Here is an 18,475-nt window from a genome sequence, read left to right as displayed (position 1 = left end):
CAAAAATACATAATATTAGCTAATGTGAAAACGAATCAACCAATCATCCCACAACAATGAAATGTGCACACAAATATTCATCCAAATCGGTTCATGTGATTAGGAGGAGTGACTGCAGCGCCATCTTCCGGGCCCAATTGTGTTTCCAGATCACCCAGGAACTCAATTTAATATACTTACACGAAATTTTTCGAAATGAGAACTCACATTACTATGTAAATATGAATATAAACCTGTTTTAGTACTAAGCAATTTCCCGCACAGGTGTAGTAAGTATAAATGAAGTAAATATCAACATCAAATTCTTTATACAACATACTTATCTACCACCTACTAAGAAATGTAATTCTTGAAATTTTTTCGTATTTTTTTAAATATAATACTACTCCAATGAGCTCCTGTTCCATATTACGGCCACCATACTTCCACTAAGTTCACCATGATTTTTTATTTCTTTGCACTTTGTTGCTTTTTGCTAAAAATGGAATCATGCGATAAAACCAGTAGAGCGTTGATAACATACATTTTTGACTGAATAAAGGTACTTACGAAGGAGTGGGTTCACATTGTGAACAATCAGTGGGTTTATTTTCCTTCTGGATTCCGGATTTCTGAAAAGATTATCTATGCTATAAATGAAAAAAATCTTACACATTCGTTATGTACTTAAAACAGGGGTACATATCAAACATCGTCTATAATACAATTATCATCAAATTTAAAATAAAACCAACTTACTTCATTAATTTGTTCCAATTGTAAGCATTCTTTTTCCTCCAACCTTTATGTTTCTTCTTCTTATTTTCTTTATTGTCCCCATTTGTCTCATTTTGTCTTATTGTGTTGTCACCCTTTTTTACGATTGCGCGAGCGACACAAGTTCCCCGTGTGACGGCCGTAGCGGGAATGACTCGTGCAGCGATCGGGGTAGGAAGGTACAGGGCGGCTCTCGCTATATTGGCTGGTCGCGCGTTAATTTCAAGTATTTCTTGTTTATTTCAAAACCATCGCATATTTCAAAATTCTAAATCGGTAGACGTATAGGTTGTATGTTTTATAGTTAATATCCAAAAAGTCGTAACTTTACGTTTGTTATTTTGAAGATGCCAGAGATTAAAAAAAAATAACAATGAGAACTTTGTATTTTTTTTCTATCGAGAAAATATCATGGAATCATGTTTCTAAAACGGTAGACGTATTGTGTTACTATTGAACTTTCTTGTCAAGAATTTTCATCACGACAACTTTAATAATATAAAAATTACGAAGGTTTAAAAAGGGCCGTAAATGTTAGAAAAATTAATTCATCACCTTAAGTAATCACGGCGAACATTTGCTAAGGCATTCTATACATGAATAACTTTATTACGTAAATTATACGCTAAAGTTATTCCTTGACATGTCCAGATGATCATATCGAAAGTACCGTGGGGTGGGGGGGGAGTTTAGCTGAGGGGGTAGTAGGGGGATCAAAGGACCTTTATTTCGATTTTTGCTCATAAGTCTAAAACCTGCACAAATAGTATCATGGTTACTTCTAGGTAAATTTTCTACATAAAATGTCTTTTAAATTATGTCGTAGGTATTATATTTTTAACCCCCAACGCAAAAAGAGGGGTGTTACGTCCGCTATGTGTGTTTGCGTGTCCGTCTGTGCAACCGTAGCTCGCTAACGGGTAAAACGAATTAGATGCGTTTTTTTTTGTTACATTAGTTGTTCTTAGGTATAGTGTATCAAAATCGGTTCATCCATTTATTATATATAGGGGTAAAAGTGGGAATGGAAAAAATGAATGTTGTCAGTTATACCCAAGTGATATAGGTATCAAATGAAAATAGACGACCTGTCAGAAACAATTAGTCAAATTTTATCAAAATCGGTTCATCCATTTATTTTATATAGGGGTAAAAGTAGGAATAAATAAATGAATTTTATCAAATATACTCAAGTGACGTATCTAATGAAAGACATGACGTGTAAAGTACAATAAGACATATTTTATCAAAATTGGTTCATCCATTTATTGGATATAGGTATAAAAGTGGGAATAAAAAAATGAATTTTGTCAAATTGGGTATATTTGACAGTGGCATATCAAATGAAAGGGCATGACATGACGTGAGAAGTATAATGTATCTAGGTATTTAATCAAAATCGGTTCATCCATTTATTGGATTATAGCGGTAAAAGTGGGAATGAATAATCGAATGTGGTCAAATAATATTATACTCAAGCGGCATATCAATTGACGTCTGAATTACAATTAGTCATGTTTTACCAAAATCGGTTCATCTGTTTATTACATATAGGGCACCTTAGGGGTGATATAGTGGGGATAAATAATCCAAATGGAGCACCAAACGAAAGGATATGACGTGTACATATAGGTTCATATAGGTACGTGTACAATTAGACATGGTTTACATCAAAATCGGTTCTGCCATTTACTAGGGGTGAAAGGGAAAAGTTGAAAGTCTGTGAAAGTAGAAGGATATGGGAGCGGGAGGATAGCCATACCCTGGAAATTTTGAACTCTTTTGTACCTAAGTTTTTTTAGCTCAGTTTAGTAATAAATTTTACTAACAGTTATTTTGTGTTATTATTTATTTTATTTCTTAACTGTAAAATAATCTGTAAGTACTTATAATTTAGTTGTTTATGTTAGTACGTGTTTCAAGATGTGTTTACTCAATAATTGTGTGTTAATTAGTAACTACTATGCAGTCACTATTCCACGCGGACGAAGTCGCGGGCACAGCTAGTATATAATATATTCGTATGTGTATTAATATTCAACCTATGCGACCCACCCGCGTGCCGACAAGCCCGTGACCACAGTATTACAATATTATTTCCTACAGTAAGGCAACGCCTTTGATGTCGCGCGATGCCGCCGCCAGTGTAGGTACTTACGCTGCCACACGAATATATGCTAGGGTTGCAACAAATTGGAATTAAAACAATTGTGATTATTGCTATTATGATGTAATCATTTATGTATATGTACATTCAAAATAATTTCAATTATTAAATCTGATGTAATTATTTGTTCATAAATATATAATTACATATATTGCACTGCTAAATATTTACGTGGACACTATTTTTGGATGTTCTTAATTGTATATAATAACATTTAACTAAGTAATGCATTCGCATTGGGATGTACAATCTGATAAGACAAGAATGAGAACAACATAATATACAAAGCTTTGATTAAAATTCTATAGATACAGATACAATCTATCTAAAATATCTAAATAACTTCTGTGATTTCGATGTAGATTTACATCAATACACATAACAGTTTGTTGTTTTATATATTATAATTACATATATTGCAATGCTAAATATTTACGTGACACTTTATTTTTAGATGTTCTTAATTGTCTATTATAACATTTATCTAAGTACTGCATTCACATTGGGATGAACAATCTGATAAGAAAATAATGAGGACAACATATACATAGCTTTGATTTAAATTCAACAGATACAAATACAATCTTTCTAAAATATTGTTTCCTTCTGGGATTTCAATGTAGATTTACATCCGTTCACGGAACAGTTTGTGCGCTCCTTAATAGAATATGTAAGTATGTATAATAAAATTATTACACAAAAAATACGACTGCGTCGTCCTTTCGCGCTAGGTAATGCAAACTAAGCGTGTTTGCATTACGCGGCCCGCGTCGCCCGACCCCCCGCCAGTTCCCCTCCGTTTCTCTGTGCAAGTACATTCGTTTCCGTACTGTATAGATATTGTAATACTGTGCCGTGACTGTCTATGCATATCGCACGAACTGTTTATATACGAGTTACCGTGTGAACTTTCTTAGGGCTACACTTGAAATTCGATAACTCGTAAATTGGCTTGTCGTCGCTACATCATTCCCCCCTTAAAATTAAAAGGGTAGGTATACAAGTAAAAAAATCTTACAATAAAATTAAACAATAAACAGATGGGTGTATATGTTACCGGCCAAACCCGATTTCAGGACAAACTAGTTTTGCCTAGGCTAAACTAGTTCGTCCTATACACGATCGGATGAACTGGTATAGCCTAGGCCAAACTAGTTCATCCTAAGACCAATAGGATAAATCAGTTCAGGCTAGGCCATTTTTTTTTGCGCGTCGACGGAGCCCCGCTTCGAGGGGCTCCTAGCCTAGGCAAAACTAGTTTGTCCTGAAATCGGGTTTGGCCGGTAACATATGTTAAGTGTCGCTATATAAGGTTACAAAATGTTTACAGTATAAAGTATAAAAAATGTTCACAATATAACTCAATCATAACGTATACAAGTGGTTAACAGTTAACACCTAATTTCGTTAAACTATTTATGTTATTACAAAAACTCGGTGGTTCTTCTAAGTGGCGTGCGATAATTGTAACACGTCAATTAACACTTAATCAACATTTCAAATCTCAATACGTTCTTTACACTTGTATCGTTTAATATTACAAAGGCTATTACTATACACTCATAAGCCATAAATCAAAAGTACTTAAAATTCTAAGTAGTAAACATTACAATAAAAACTCAACACAAACATAAATTTGAAATACCATACTTAAAACGTTAAACATTGAATAATGAACTCGTTTCAAATTTCATAAGTGCTATTATTTATTAAATACGATGTGTTGATTACTAAGTATTTATTACTTATACATTTCTATGAAGTCTTATGAATACTTATAATCATCGTAATTCTAATAAATATAAAATAGTTGAAACAATTACAAATACAATACTATTACCTAAATCGTACCGGTAATCGTATAGCTCTTCCACCACGCGTGGTATGTGTATTACGCAATTCGCTACTTGGAATTTGTAATGGAACCTCAGTATCTGCCCCAGATGTCGTATCACTATCAGCATTCAAATAATATGCAGGTTTTAGACGGTCTACAGATATTCTAACTTTCCTGCCTGTCATTTGAATGTAAAATACCTTTTCCTCTCGACTCAACACACGATAAGGACCGTCGTATGTTGGTTGTAAAGGCTTACGTACTGCGTCGTTTCTAACAAAAACATAATCGCACTTTTCTAAATCGGGGTGAATAAATATGTTCCGTCTTTCATTCTGCCTAATAGCTACTGACTGATATTTCCTAATAGAGTCTCGTAATTTACTTACATACTCAAGACTGCTATCTATTTCTTAACTCGATTTTTTATCGTAATAATCACCTGGTAATCGTAAAGTTGTTCCGTACGTTATTTCTGCTGCGCTTATGCCGGTATCACTTCTTACTGCTGTTCTAAGTCCTAGCAACACAGTTACTTGTTAGCTTTTTCGGACAACCAAAACGAGAGATCCATCCTTCATATAATATTACACGCGAAATCGTTTCAACAGTTATATCTTTCGTAGGAAAACATTCTGGCCATCGCGTCCCCCTATCAACTATGGTTAGGCAATACCTAAAACCTTCTGGTGAAGTGGGTAAAGGTCCAATTAAATCAACATGAATATGTTCAAACCTATCGCACTGCGGAAACGATCCTATCCTGACATTGTATGTCGATTAACCTTCGATCGTTGACATTCAATGCATGTTTTAGCCCATTGACCAACATCACGATTCATATTTGGCCAATAAAAACGATTTTGAATCAATTTGCGTGTAGTCCTAATTCTGGGATGACATAAATTATGTACACTATCAAATGCAATACGTCGAAAACGAAATTTATCAGTCAAGTAGGGTCTAATTTTATCATTATCTAAATTACAATAAATAAATGTACCGCTTTCAGGTAACATTATTTTCTTTAACCTATTATTAGCGTCTTTCGAATTAGATAATTGTAACATATAAGAATCTTGTTGTTGATCCTTAGCAAGTTCCGCGTAATCTATTACAGTGGGACAACTTATTGTTGCGACTCGAGATAACGAATCTGCAACGACATTATCTTGCCCACTTACGTGTCTCAAATCCGTGGTGAACTCACTAATGAATATCAAGTGTCGTGTACGTCTGGGTAACTCTTTCTCGCTATTTACTTTAGAAAATGCATTAATTAACGGTTTGTGATCCGTGTACACCGTTAACTGTCGTCCTTCGACCATATTCCGAAAATGACGAATAGCTAAGTAAATTGCTAATAACTCCCTATCGTACGTACTATACTTGCGTTCAGTCTTAGATAGATTCTTAGAAAAATAACCTAAAGGTAACCATTCATTATTTGCACGTTGTTGTAAAACTGCACCTACATGAGTATCCGATGCGTCCGTCATAAGTGCGAGCGATGCATCGGCCATAGGGTGATAAATAAAAGATGAATAACTACGTAAAGGTTATATTTCTTTAACTACATAATATATTTATCCGTATGTAATTAATATTCAACCTATGCGACCCACCCGCGTGCCGACAAGCCCGTGACTGTCTATGCATAGCGCACAAACTGTTTATATACGAGTTACCGTGTGAGCTTTCTTAGCGCTACACTTGAAATTCGATAACTCGTAAATTGGCTTGTCGTCGCTACACAATGATTCAACAATCAATATCCAGTTGGTCCATGTCAAAATACATCATTCAACAATCAATATCCAGTAATTGGTCCATTATTGTCCATTTCGTAGATCTGTGAACGTTTGTAATCTTTGATTTTCGGAAAATTATATTGAGGAACTGCAACGTCTATGGATATGAGCAATGGAAGGGGAATAACCGAATTTATGTGGGGAATCATTTTGAAATGTTGGTACCTACTGTTATGTGGTTATTAATTTTATCTTTTTTTTAACACTATCTTAACTTCACATAAATTATGTTTGTATGTAACAGACTCTTTAAGACTTTAAAGAGGAGAAAAGGAGTAGATTTAATCCAAGTTAATTCTGTAGGTACACTTACCAAGGATCGGTGTCATTAAAATAGGTACCAAAACAGTTTACCTAGGTACCTAACTACTGTAAACTATATTTCTATTATTTAATTTACTTATAGTCTGAAAGTAAAGAATTCAGAGGTCGAGTTTGTATTCTTGTTCCTATATTTATAGGTAAATTACAAATAAAAAGTTTATATGATTACATTGAATTACTATTTACTACGTAGTACATAACTACATAGTAACTCAATGTATGATTATATCACAGATTAGGTATTAGTACGAGTAGATTATATTATAATTAATAATTGTAAGTGACGTTGGTTTTAATGCTCTAAGTAAGTGACGTCTCCCCTGAGTATTTATGTTCTGTGGTGACTTTTAACGATCAACTTGTAAATCGTAAATTTTCTAAATTGCCCCACTTTGCACCTAATCTTTAACTAACTTTTATAATAAAAGCTACAATAGGCATGACGAAAGATTTTGAAATCCTCTTCCATAATGTGTGTATACGTTTACTATAAGAAAAACCCTATATTTCGGTAATATACTTAAATTTAACGAAGATAAAAGCCATTTTCCAAAAAATATTTATTAACTGTGCCAAAACAGCTCGCAGGTGTCATGGCGTAGGCGTGACGTCACACTTTGGTAAATACGTAATTATTTGTACGCATTGCGAAGAAAATTAAAAAAATATTTATTTAATATGTGTTATAGAAACGAATTTCAAAGTTTATAAGTGGTGTGCAGTATTGCAGTGTGAATCCACATAAAAATAATGCTCAAAAATGTGTTAGTAATTATTTTAAGCGAGAAAATAATAAGAAATGATTGTATAAAGTTGGCGCGGAGAACCCCGAACCATGTATTCGTGAATTCGCAATTATATTTCTGTTCTGAGTCGATAAAGCATACGTGAAACAATAGAAAATAAATAAAAATGCGTATTCTCAACATATTCATAACAACAAAAAACATCTGACGTGAGTTGTTTACTTAAGCGTGACGTCACGCGTGTTTTAGTCAAAATGGCCAACTGCAGTATTTCAATGTTTTATTTTATTGATAATCTCATTAATCTTAACGTTTTTAAGATTTCTAAGTCACTATATGTAATTTATCTATTATACATTTTCCCTTAAAAACACTAATACGATCATTTATGGATACTGTCGTCATGCCTATTTCCTCAGTGCAATATTATATTTTTTAAAAGTGTAGGTACATACTGGGCTATTGTAAACCAAAACGAAAAACTGCCAAGCAGACAAGGCTAGTTTATTAAAAAAATACGACAAAAACGATTATGTTGGTAGTAAAATGTGCCTATATCTTGGCACGTGTTTCTGATTTAGTGTTTTGCGTCGTACAAAAATTGGACCTTGCTTTTCGCGATTTGCGAATTATCAATGAGGAACGCGTAGTTTTATCAAACAGTGAAATGTTAACCTTGAAGCGTAACTAGGTAGTAATCTTTGCCAAACATGCGTTGTGTATTTATTATTACATAAATAAGAAACGCCTTCATTTACCTACACATGATAAGATTTAAAAACTAGGTATGTAATTACGAATTTCGCACATACGAATTGAATTATAATATTTTTAAACTCAGTACACTTAGGTAGTAATTAGGTACACTTTCAATATTAAGCATCCAATAGATAGATCCTTACTACCATCCTACCTATAAAAGTATTTGAGCAAGAACCTAGGGTACCTAGGTATTCTAAATTATTCTAATCGACGTAGACTAAGATAAGTTAGATAAGATAAGTAACTACCCTTTTATCACTCAAAGGAAGTTACAATAGAAAAACTTATTCTATAGCTCGCGTTCCACCAATAATATCCCTAAAAATATAATCAACAGCTGCTAGAAATTTTAAGTACATTATATACATTATGTAGGCATGCTATTCGTTAGGAGAATGAATAATACTCAGGTACCTATGAATTAAATATAATGCGCAGGTTTTAATAATTTACAATAACAAATTAACTTAAGTAGGCATAACAATAGATTTTCTTCACGAACTATAACAAGTTGATGCAATATACTGTCTAATTTATATTATAAGCAAGTTACAAACCTACCTATCGTATTTTTCAAAGGCTTTTGTTAATTGTTACATCTAATTTCTGTAACAGAATTCTATAGTTAGTAGTTAATTACTTAATAAGTCCATAAATATATCATTTCTTATGTGTATAAAAAAATAAGTTTAAAATTCTAAACAACCAAGAAGGTAAGTATTGAAATTATGCCAGACTCCATCTAATTTATTTACATGGTACATACATTAGTATTTTTCAAACATTAATACTAGGAAAAGCCATGAGTCATGAAAATATACAAATAAATTCTGTTTATTTATTTACAAAAACATCATTAATGCGCGGAATATCTAGTGCGAATTTGGCATCCAATCATATTTAATTTATTTGCTAAATAACAAGCTACAAATATTTATGTTTCTTCTATGTTTGTCACCTCCTTCCTCCTTTCACGGCTGAATCGGTTTTAATAAAATTTTTGTTTGTCTTCAGTTCAAGAAAAGATACATATTATATTACTGGGCGGAGTCGTTGCGAAAAGCTAGTATAAGCGTAGAATATATTATAAGCGTGGGATAAGCCTTATTTTCTTGGATGAATGTAAACATTATTAAAATTTAAAGGTAAGTATAGATTTATTGTAAGAAAATGATATTGTAAGTAATCCTAGGCAGATATTCTGGTATCTACAGTAGTAGCACAGACTAATAATAATATACTACGTATACAAGTAGTAGTAATCCGATTCGTATTATAAACTATCGAATTATAGTGCAAAATGAAAGTCTTAAATTACATGCATAATACCACCATAATAGTTACATAAATAACTTTAATTTTTTATTTCCTGATAAAAGTATATAATTAGGTACAGATTTTATTACTACATATTTCCTAAGATTCTAATATGTCATTAAGTGTTCTCGCATACTGATTTTTAAATAGTTACTTATTTTATGAGTTAAATTTATTAGGAACAAAAAGAAATCCATAATGTACTGTTTCTAGACGCTAAAATATTACGCTTCGAAAAAAAAAACAATCATCCATTTAAATAGGGTATCATTTAAGCTATCACCAATTTAATTAGTTTTGTGTTTCTTAAATAATAGGGTTTGTCCTCAAAATAGTAGATCTGTCACCAAAATGTAGTCACCAAACAATGCAAAATCAGTTCCACAATAAATCACCTAAAATCCTGAGATAGAAGGTCTAGTACCAAATAAATGTTTTTGTATGTATTATAATAGGTGTGTCTTCATAAGTCTTTAAGCAAACTAATTTAAAGAGATCATCAATAAATAATATTGTGTTACTAGAAAATTGCATTAAGTTCAAATAAAAAATTAGGGTTGTCATCATCGTTTCAACCAAAAGATTTTGCTAGTTAACTAGCCTCCCAAGGTTCTAAATTTCCACTGGTAGTATAAATTATATTTAAATAAAATTTTTAGCAGAGTAGTACTTAAGTAAATAAAACAATTATTAAAGTCAAAATAATCAATATTTATTGTTTAAAATAATTACCACTGAACAATCAGCGCTGGTTTAAAATAGCTGGCTTATGGCTAGCATAAATTGTAGATACAACAAAGTTAAATAATCAATTTTTAAAGCGCGCCAATTTGTCTCCGCCCCTTTGATCATTTTTTCATTAAAATTGTAAATTGATGTTTTAAATTGGCAACGAATACTATTAATTTAATATCTGAACGAAATAAAATGTTACTACTGTATTGGTGAAAAATTATCAAATAAAAAGGAGTCGCAGTCAGGGATCGATAATCGATTTATTTGGTGACAGATCTACCATTCTGAGCACAGAGCTATTATTTAAGTAACAAAACTGTTATTATAAGAACGAAGTTTATATTCATGTAATGCAATATAATTTTATTGGTTATCGATCTCTTATTTTACACATTATATTAACATTAATTTGATAATTCATACCTGGGAACAATTTTTGTTTATCTGAGAACGAAAATATTAATTCGTGGTGATAGATCTATTTATTAGGTGATACAACTTGATGACAAATATAAATTTTGGTGATAGAAAATATAGTTCCCATTTAAATATAACATTTTTTGTTGAAAATTCATTGCATCTATTGTTAAACTTAAAAAAAATTATCGTTTTTTCACACTGAAGATTTTTTTTCATAACAAACAAAAAATCTCGCAAAATACTATTTTTTTCTCATACAACTTTCAGGCACACAGCTACACATACCAAGAGCTAACAGCATATGTGAATATAATAACAGAAAAACCCGATGAAAAGAAGTTTCTAGAACGTTATGTGAAGACACAACGCGGTGTGTTCGATAATGAGCTCTATTACAAGCGGATAAGTGTTATAGCGGAATGCGCTTTATTGGAAGCAGAATATAGGGGAAAAGATGGAGGAAATGTGTTTTTGAATGTTATTGGATGTGGTTAGTAGAAAATTGATAATTTATTTCAAAAATATATTGAAACAACAATAAGCCTACAAAATAAACATTTATTATGTTACTACTAGCTGTTGCCCATGGCTTTTCCCGCGATCAATGAATTATTTGTAATAATGCCATCTATATGAAATTAATGAGTGAATCTGATTATTTACAGATGTAAAAAGTAACTTGAATACTCTCAAGCCAATCCTAGTTGTTAAATAATAGGCTTAATATCGGTATTACATTGTTATAACGCTTTAACGTACCGATAACGATATAACATACCGATTTATAACCGTATCATAAAAAAAATCGTATCATAAAGTTGGTCCATTGCTACGTGAAAGAAAGACAAACTAGAAGAATGCACAGGTTTAGTTTTAAATCCTCAAATTAATGTTGAAAATTACCTTATTATAAAAAACATTTATCACAAAAAGCTTTTATCATTTCAGGTCTAGGCGTTTGGAAGATGAGTCCGCACCAAACTGACGTGTACGTGCTAACGTTTTTGGAGCGAATTCGAGCTTTTCTCAAAAAGGATTTGTTGAACCATGTTTCAGATGTTAATTTTTCGTATATAAAACCCAGTAAACCTATAGTAGGTGAGTTATCAAATTACTTTTACTGAGAATAATAACACTTGAAAAAAACAAACGCACAATATTAAATTTATGAATATTATTATTTCTCGTAAAAACTAAACCAATTTTAATCTAATATTTGTAATTGTTTTAAACATAAATTAAAAAAAAACCGGCCAAGTGCGAGTCGGGCTCGCGCACAAAGGGTTCCGTAGCAGCAAATATAATAAATTACAGTTAAATCAACCTATCTCAAAAACTATAAGAGATACTTTGATCAAACCAAAAATCGTTGAAAGAGTTAATTAGCATGCATCACCTCTATTTTTTTTAGAATTTTATACCCCGTAGTTATAAAAATAGAGGGGGGGGGACATACTTTTTACGACTTTGAGAGCTGATATCTCAAAAACCGTTCACTTTAAGAAAAATGTTTTTTAGAAAACTTTATATCATTTTAAAAGACCTTTCCATTGATACCCCACACGGGTATGTACATCGAAAAAAAAAATTTCATCCCTCAGTTACATGTATGGGGGGCCCCACCCCCAATTCTTTTTTTTACTATTTAGTGTCATATTTTTGTAGCGGTTCATACAACACATATTCCCATCAAATTTCATCACTGTAGTACTTATAGTTTCCGAGTAAATCGGCTGTGACAGACGGACAGACGGACAGACGGACAGACGGACATGACGAAACTATAAGGGTTCCGTTTTTGCCATTTTGGCTACGGAACCCTAATTATCATATTTATGTCATCATGTAAAATTATCTTTAGTAGAATACTTATTTGTATTTAAACTACTACCTATAGTTATAAAAAATTCAATGTTTTAAATATCGGTATTATATTGTAATAACGGTATAACGTACCGATAACGAAATGACATACCGATTTATAATAACGATATCGGTTTTAATATGACATTGTAAATGTGAATTTCTTACAGATTTGTAGGTATACCTACATATAAGTATTGTAAATTCTGGTTTAAAATTATTATTGAATATATATGTATAACACAAATATCAAGCATTATAAATAATTTAGGTACATTAAATAACCTTCGGCGTCCATAACAAAACAAGATTTCGAAATATAGCACTGATAAAAACGTATTTACTTTTACAAGGTGTATTAATTCGAATTGTTTCTTCTTGTAAATTCATATTTAGGCTATAGGCCAGTAGAAATCGACACTAAAAAACCCTAAATTCGCAAAGCACGATGTAGATTTGAATTTTTGGTATGTTGTTTGGATCAGTTAGGGTGATGTAAATCCCAATTTGCAACTTCGAAAAAGTTGTGCTCGCTGCGCACCACGTGATAAACTGCGAAAATTTTGGACTTTTTTCACTTTTTGCTCTAAAAGTCATAAACTATGCGTTTCCGACAAGTATGATTCAGTACATAAATTAAGGTTATTAAATTTGCAACAATTTAAGCCTAACCGCAGCTCTCTAAACCTTATAACGACTAAACTGAGGCCATTCGAAGATGGTTCATTTTTCCCGAAATATTGAAATTTTTAGTTTTGCTCCCGTTTGAAGCAAAATATTGGCAAAAACCGCTCGTTCTATGAGAAGTTCGTATAATAAAGTTGTAGTGCATTTAATTTTCTTTCATAAGAGCATAGAACAAAGTATGTGAGACAAATAGTTCACTCACAATATCTGAAAAACAAAAAGAAGGTAGAAATAGATTTTTAAAGAATTGAAACTGAGGGCATATAAAATCATAAAAAGGATAATACTTTTTCATTTGCAGGATAGGTAATTAACAAAATTACAAAGATAATTAAATTTGCAACAATTTAAGCCTAACCGCAGCTCTCTAAACCTTATAACAACTAAGCTGTGGCCTTTCAAAGATAGTCAGTTTTTCCCGAAATTTTCAAATTTTTAGTTTTGCTCCCGTTTGAACCAAAATATTGGCAAAACCGCTCGTTCTATGAGAAGGTCATAAAATAAAGTTGTAGAAAATTTAATTTTGTTAATTACCTATCCTGCAAATGAAAAAGTATTATCCTTTTTATGATTTTATATGCCCTCAGTTTCAATTCTTTAAAAATCTATTTCTACCTTCTTTTTGTTTTTCAGATATTGTGAGTGAACTATTTGTCTCACAGACTTTGTTCTATGCTCTAATGAAAGAAAATTAAATGCACTACAACTTTATTATACGACTTTCTCATAGAACGAGCGGTTTATGCCAATATTTTGGTTCAAACGGAAGCAAAACTAAAAATTTGAAATTTTCGGGAAAAACTGACTATCTTTGAAAGGCCACAGCTTAGTTGTTATAAGGTTTAGAGAGCTGCGGTTTGGCTAAATTGTTGCAAATTTAATTAGCTTTGTAATTTTGTTAATTACCTATACTGCAAATGAAAAAGTATTATCCTTTTTATGATTTTATATGCCCTCAGTTTCAATTCTTTAAAAATCTATTTCTACCTTCTTTTTGTTTTTCAGATATTGTGAGTGAACTATTTGTCTCACAGACTTTGTTCTATGCTCTAATGAAAGAAAATCAAATGCACTACAACTTTATTATACGACCTTCTCATAGAACGAGCGGTTTTTGCCAATATTTTGCTTCAAACGGGAGCAAAACTAAAAATTTCAATATTTCGGGAAAAATGAACCATCTTCGAATGGCCACAGTTTAGTCGCTATAAGATTTAGAGAGCTTTAATTAGGCTTAAATTGTTGCAAATTTAATAACCTTAATTTATGTACTGAATGATACTTATCGGAAACGCATAGTTTATGACTTTTAGAGCAAAAAGTGAAAAAAGTCCAAAATTTTCGCAGTTTATTATTTGCGTATAATCTTTTTTCCTACTTTCCCAAATTTTGTAATTTTGTTAATTACCTATCCTGCTAATGAAAAAGTATTATTCTTTTTATGATTTTATATGCTCTCAGTTTCAATTCTTTAAAAATCTATTTCTACCTTCTTTTTGTTTTTCAGATATTGTGTGTGAAATATTTGTCTCACAGACTTTGTTCTATGCTCTTATGAAAGAAAATTAAATGCACTACAACTTTATTATACGAACTTCTCATAGAACGAGCGGTTTTTGCCAATATTTTGCTTCAAACGGGAGCAAAACTAAAAATTTCAATATTTCGGGAAAAATGAACCATCTTCGAATGGCCACAGTTTAGTCGTTATAAAGTTTAGAGAGCTGCGGTTAGGCTTAAATTGTTGCAAATTTAATAACCTTAATTTATGTACTGAATCATACTTGTCGGAAACGCATAGTTTATGACTTTTAGAGCAAAAAGTGAAAAAAGTCCAAAATTTTCGCAGTTTATCACGTGGTGCGCAGCGAGCACAACTTTTTCGAAGTTGCAAATTGGGATTTACATCACCCTAACTGATCCAAACAACATACCAAAAATTCAAATCTACATCGTGCTTTGCGAATTTAATGTTAATTTCCACTGGCCTATACACCATTTTTGTATTTTAACGAGTTTTAATCTCAAAATTACCAAAAAATCGACTGTGAAAAAAAAGCAAACAGAAATATACAGGCCGAATTGATAACCTCCTCATTTATTTTTGAAGTCGGTTAAATATCAAAAAGGTAACAGCCCTATAACAGTGCTTACGTCATAATTTCATCGCAGGGGCTCCTTACTTCTAACTGTATGTACGTATATATCTGTCAACTGTGGTCAAGAGATTAGTATTCAAAAACAAAGTGCTGATAATTGAGAACGCAAAAACAAAATGATGAAACTGTAAATTATCCTTGTGCAAAAGTTTATGGCTCAGCTCACTGCACTAGACACTAGGTTGTGATATCTTCAATTTAGGAACAAGTTCCACCGGATTCTACCTGAACTTGACTGCGCATCGATTAATAACACCCAAAAAGTTTAGAAAATTATATAACGTTATTTGCAGTTGACTTAAAGTTTTCAATCCTTGCTGACGGAGCAGAAAACATTTTTAGACATTAAGGCTAACTATTTCCAGGTAAATGTTAGCCTCATTGGTGGAGGTTGCAGTTATCAGTCTCCATTCTGGGAATATCCCGTCTTGACCGTTGCACACGTCACTCGATTGATAAGCTGCGCCCAATAAAAGCGAACCCGAACCACTCCAGAGCACAGTTGAATTCGAGATCTAGAGAGCAAACATGTTCCTGAGCAGAGCATCCGTTTTCCTCCTCGTTGCCATCTTGGGGACCTCATGTAAGTAATTATTTATTTAATTTAGTAATTGTCGATTTAAATTACTTTTTTTGTATTTTTTTTCTTTTTAATGAAAGTTTCAAGTTTCATTTCTTCAGTTTCGTTATTTTTAGATTTGATTTTTATTTTTATTATTATTTATGAAAAATGTTGGTCTTAGCATACAAAAGCGATAGATAGTCAAGGTATTTTCAGATTTATTCATGCCCAAAAGTTGTGTCTATTTAGATATCAACAGATCTGTCAGAATGTAATTTGATTCAATTTCCTGAAGTTGATACATTATCCACAGACTTGATAGAGTCTGGCGCCAAGTACCGTTCAAAACAGTTGAAAAGGCAGCACAAGACTATAGAGTTTATGTAATTTCTGGACTAAGGTACTAATGTCGTTTCTATTGCAGGGTTTACTGGGGATCCATTCGTATCTGCAAGTCCGTTGCCACAAGAAAACAACCAACCAATGCCGCAGGTATACAACCAGCAGAGACCGCAACGGCAGGGATACACCCAACAAATGCCGCAGGGATACAGCCAGAAGATGCCGCAGGGAAACATTCAACTGATGCCACAATCCCAGCCTCAGACTAGATATGTTTACGACAACTCAAATCCACAACCACTGGCTCCGATGTACCAACCACAACCGCTGGCTCCGATGTACCAACCACAACCGCTGGCTCCGATGTACCAACCACAACCGCTGCCTCCGATGTACCAACCACAACCGCTGCCTCCGATGTACCAACCACAACCGCTTCCGATGTACCAACCACAACCTCAACTGATTTACGTTTCTGCATCTCCTGCTAGTGGCTCTGATAACTTACCTCCTATGATAAGGACGTGGAATGGCGTTCACGATTGGGGTCAGAATTTGGTTCAAGGTGTTTTGGGGCAAAACTCTCTGCCTAGAAAGTCTTGAAGATTAAGAACCTTTCTCAATAAAAGAATGTTGTTCAATTGATAAACGATTGCTTTGATTTTTCTCCTATTTTCCTTCCAAGCAGGATTAACACACTTCCGTTGAATTGAGACAAATATGAAGTTAGTATCCTATTCGTACCCATAGCAACATAACTAACGCCGAAAGTAACAATTATAGGTACGTCGTTATGAAGAACTTTCATAATATTGTAGGGGCTTATTATATGCGGGTGTTATGAAAGATGAAATAACTAGGCACAGGTTATATTTCAATAACTACATATATATATTCGTATGTGTATTAATATTCAACCTATGCGACCCACCCGCGTGCCGACAAGCTCCTTATACACCTAACCTAACGGCTAATCTAACCTAAACCTAACGTATTTATTTTAGGATAAACTAGTATGGCTTTATGTAGTTATTCATCTAGTAGTGTTACTACCTAAGTGTACTGAGTTTAAAAATATTATAATTCAATTCGTAAGTATGTGCGAAATTCGTAATTACATAGTTTTTAAATCTTATCATGTGTAGGTAAATGAAGGCGTTTCTTATTACACGCTTTATATTAGCTTCACCTGTATGTTTGTAACCGACTTCTTTGGGCGCGATTTTGACCCACTTTAAACGGCCAGATTTCGTTCAAACTTTGTAGATTTATTGAGGACCGATGACAATACACTAATTTGATAAAATAAATAATAGTTAAAAAAAAATAAAAAACACGCTTTTTATAGAAAACCGAACTAAAAGCGTGTTTTTTAGTTTTTTTAAACTATGTATTATTTATGTAACTAGCTGTGCCCGCGACTTCGTCCGCGTGGAATAGTGACTGCATAGTAATTACTACTTAACTTTTATTGAATAAGCACGTACTACCATAAATCATTAAAAAAACTTTTAGTTAAATTTATTACTAAACTGAGCTAAAAAAATAAATGCCTAATTAATTTTCTACGTAAAATTTATTTTAAATTATGTCATAATTATTATTATTAGGCACCAGGAGGGAAAGGAGCAAATTTATTTTCCTTCCTTCCTTGTATGGATGTTTTTGACAATATATTGTGCAGCAAATGAGTGCCGAGACAAACGTCAAAACGCAAAGGAATAGAATCCGCTATCGATACATTAGTATTGATAGCGGATTCTATTTGACATAAGCGTACTGATGATGTTTTGCTAAAGATTTGTTCACCCTACCAACGACGACGACGATCACGAACAAAATTTTCATCCAGTCGCAATTTAATAAAATTGTGCAAAACACATCATACGCTTATGACAATTAGTATCGTAGAGGATTCCTTCTATTCCTTTGCGTTTTCACGTTTGTCTCAGCGCTCATCTTTTCTGTCTCGCGCCTGTAGTAACTA

The 18,475-nt window shown here is 32.7% G+C and overlaps 2 protein-coding genes and 1 long non-coding RNA gene across 3 annotated transcripts; 2 read left to right on the top strand and 1 right to left on the bottom strand.

Annotated features, from left to right (window-relative positions):
* Positions 1-297: 297 nt before the first annotated feature.
* Positions 298-1,304, bottom strand: LOC149478317 (uncharacterized). Its single transcript, XR_016317424.1, has 3 exons — positions 739-1,304; positions 550-611; positions 298-475 (listed from the first exon to the last, which is right to left on the bottom strand). It is a non-coding gene; the product is annotated as an uncharacterized LOC149478317 (long non-coding RNA).
* A 7,494-nt stretch (positions 1,305-8,798) lies between these two features.
* Positions 8,799-11,999, top strand: LOC149478316 (ADP-ribosylarginine hydrolase CG3568-like). Its single transcript, XM_089709158.1, has 3 exons — positions 8,799-8,813; positions 11,080-11,365; positions 11,824-11,999. Exons 1-3 carry the CDS (start codon positions 8,799-8,801, stop codon positions 11,997-11,999), a joined length of 477 nt encoding a protein of 158 aa, XP_089565284.1.
* A 4,084-nt stretch (positions 12,000-16,083) lies between these two features.
* LOC149478315 (uncharacterized) lies at positions 16,084-17,137 on the top strand. Its single transcript, XM_089709228.1, has 2 exons — positions 16,084-16,167; positions 16,571-17,137. Exons 1-2 carry the CDS (start codon positions 16,113-16,115, stop codon positions 17,089-17,091), a joined length of 576 nt encoding a protein of 191 aa, XP_089565354.1. The 5' UTR covers positions 16,084-16,112; the 3' UTR covers positions 17,092-17,137.
* Positions 17,138-18,475: the final 1,338 nt, after the last annotated feature.

The sequence above is a fragment of the Colias philodice genome, chromosome 22 (genome assembly GCF_061535455.1).
Source record: "Colias philodice isolate Cphi_HAF_F1 chromosome 22, ilColPhil1 Martin Lab GWU primary, whole genome shotgun sequence".
In the NCBI taxonomy this organism is placed as follows: domain Eukaryota; kingdom Metazoa; phylum Arthropoda; class Insecta; order Lepidoptera; family Pieridae; genus Colias; species Colias philodice.
The sequence above is the reverse complement of the archived record's forward strand: the minus strand, read 5'-3'. Positions and strand labels throughout refer to the sequence as shown.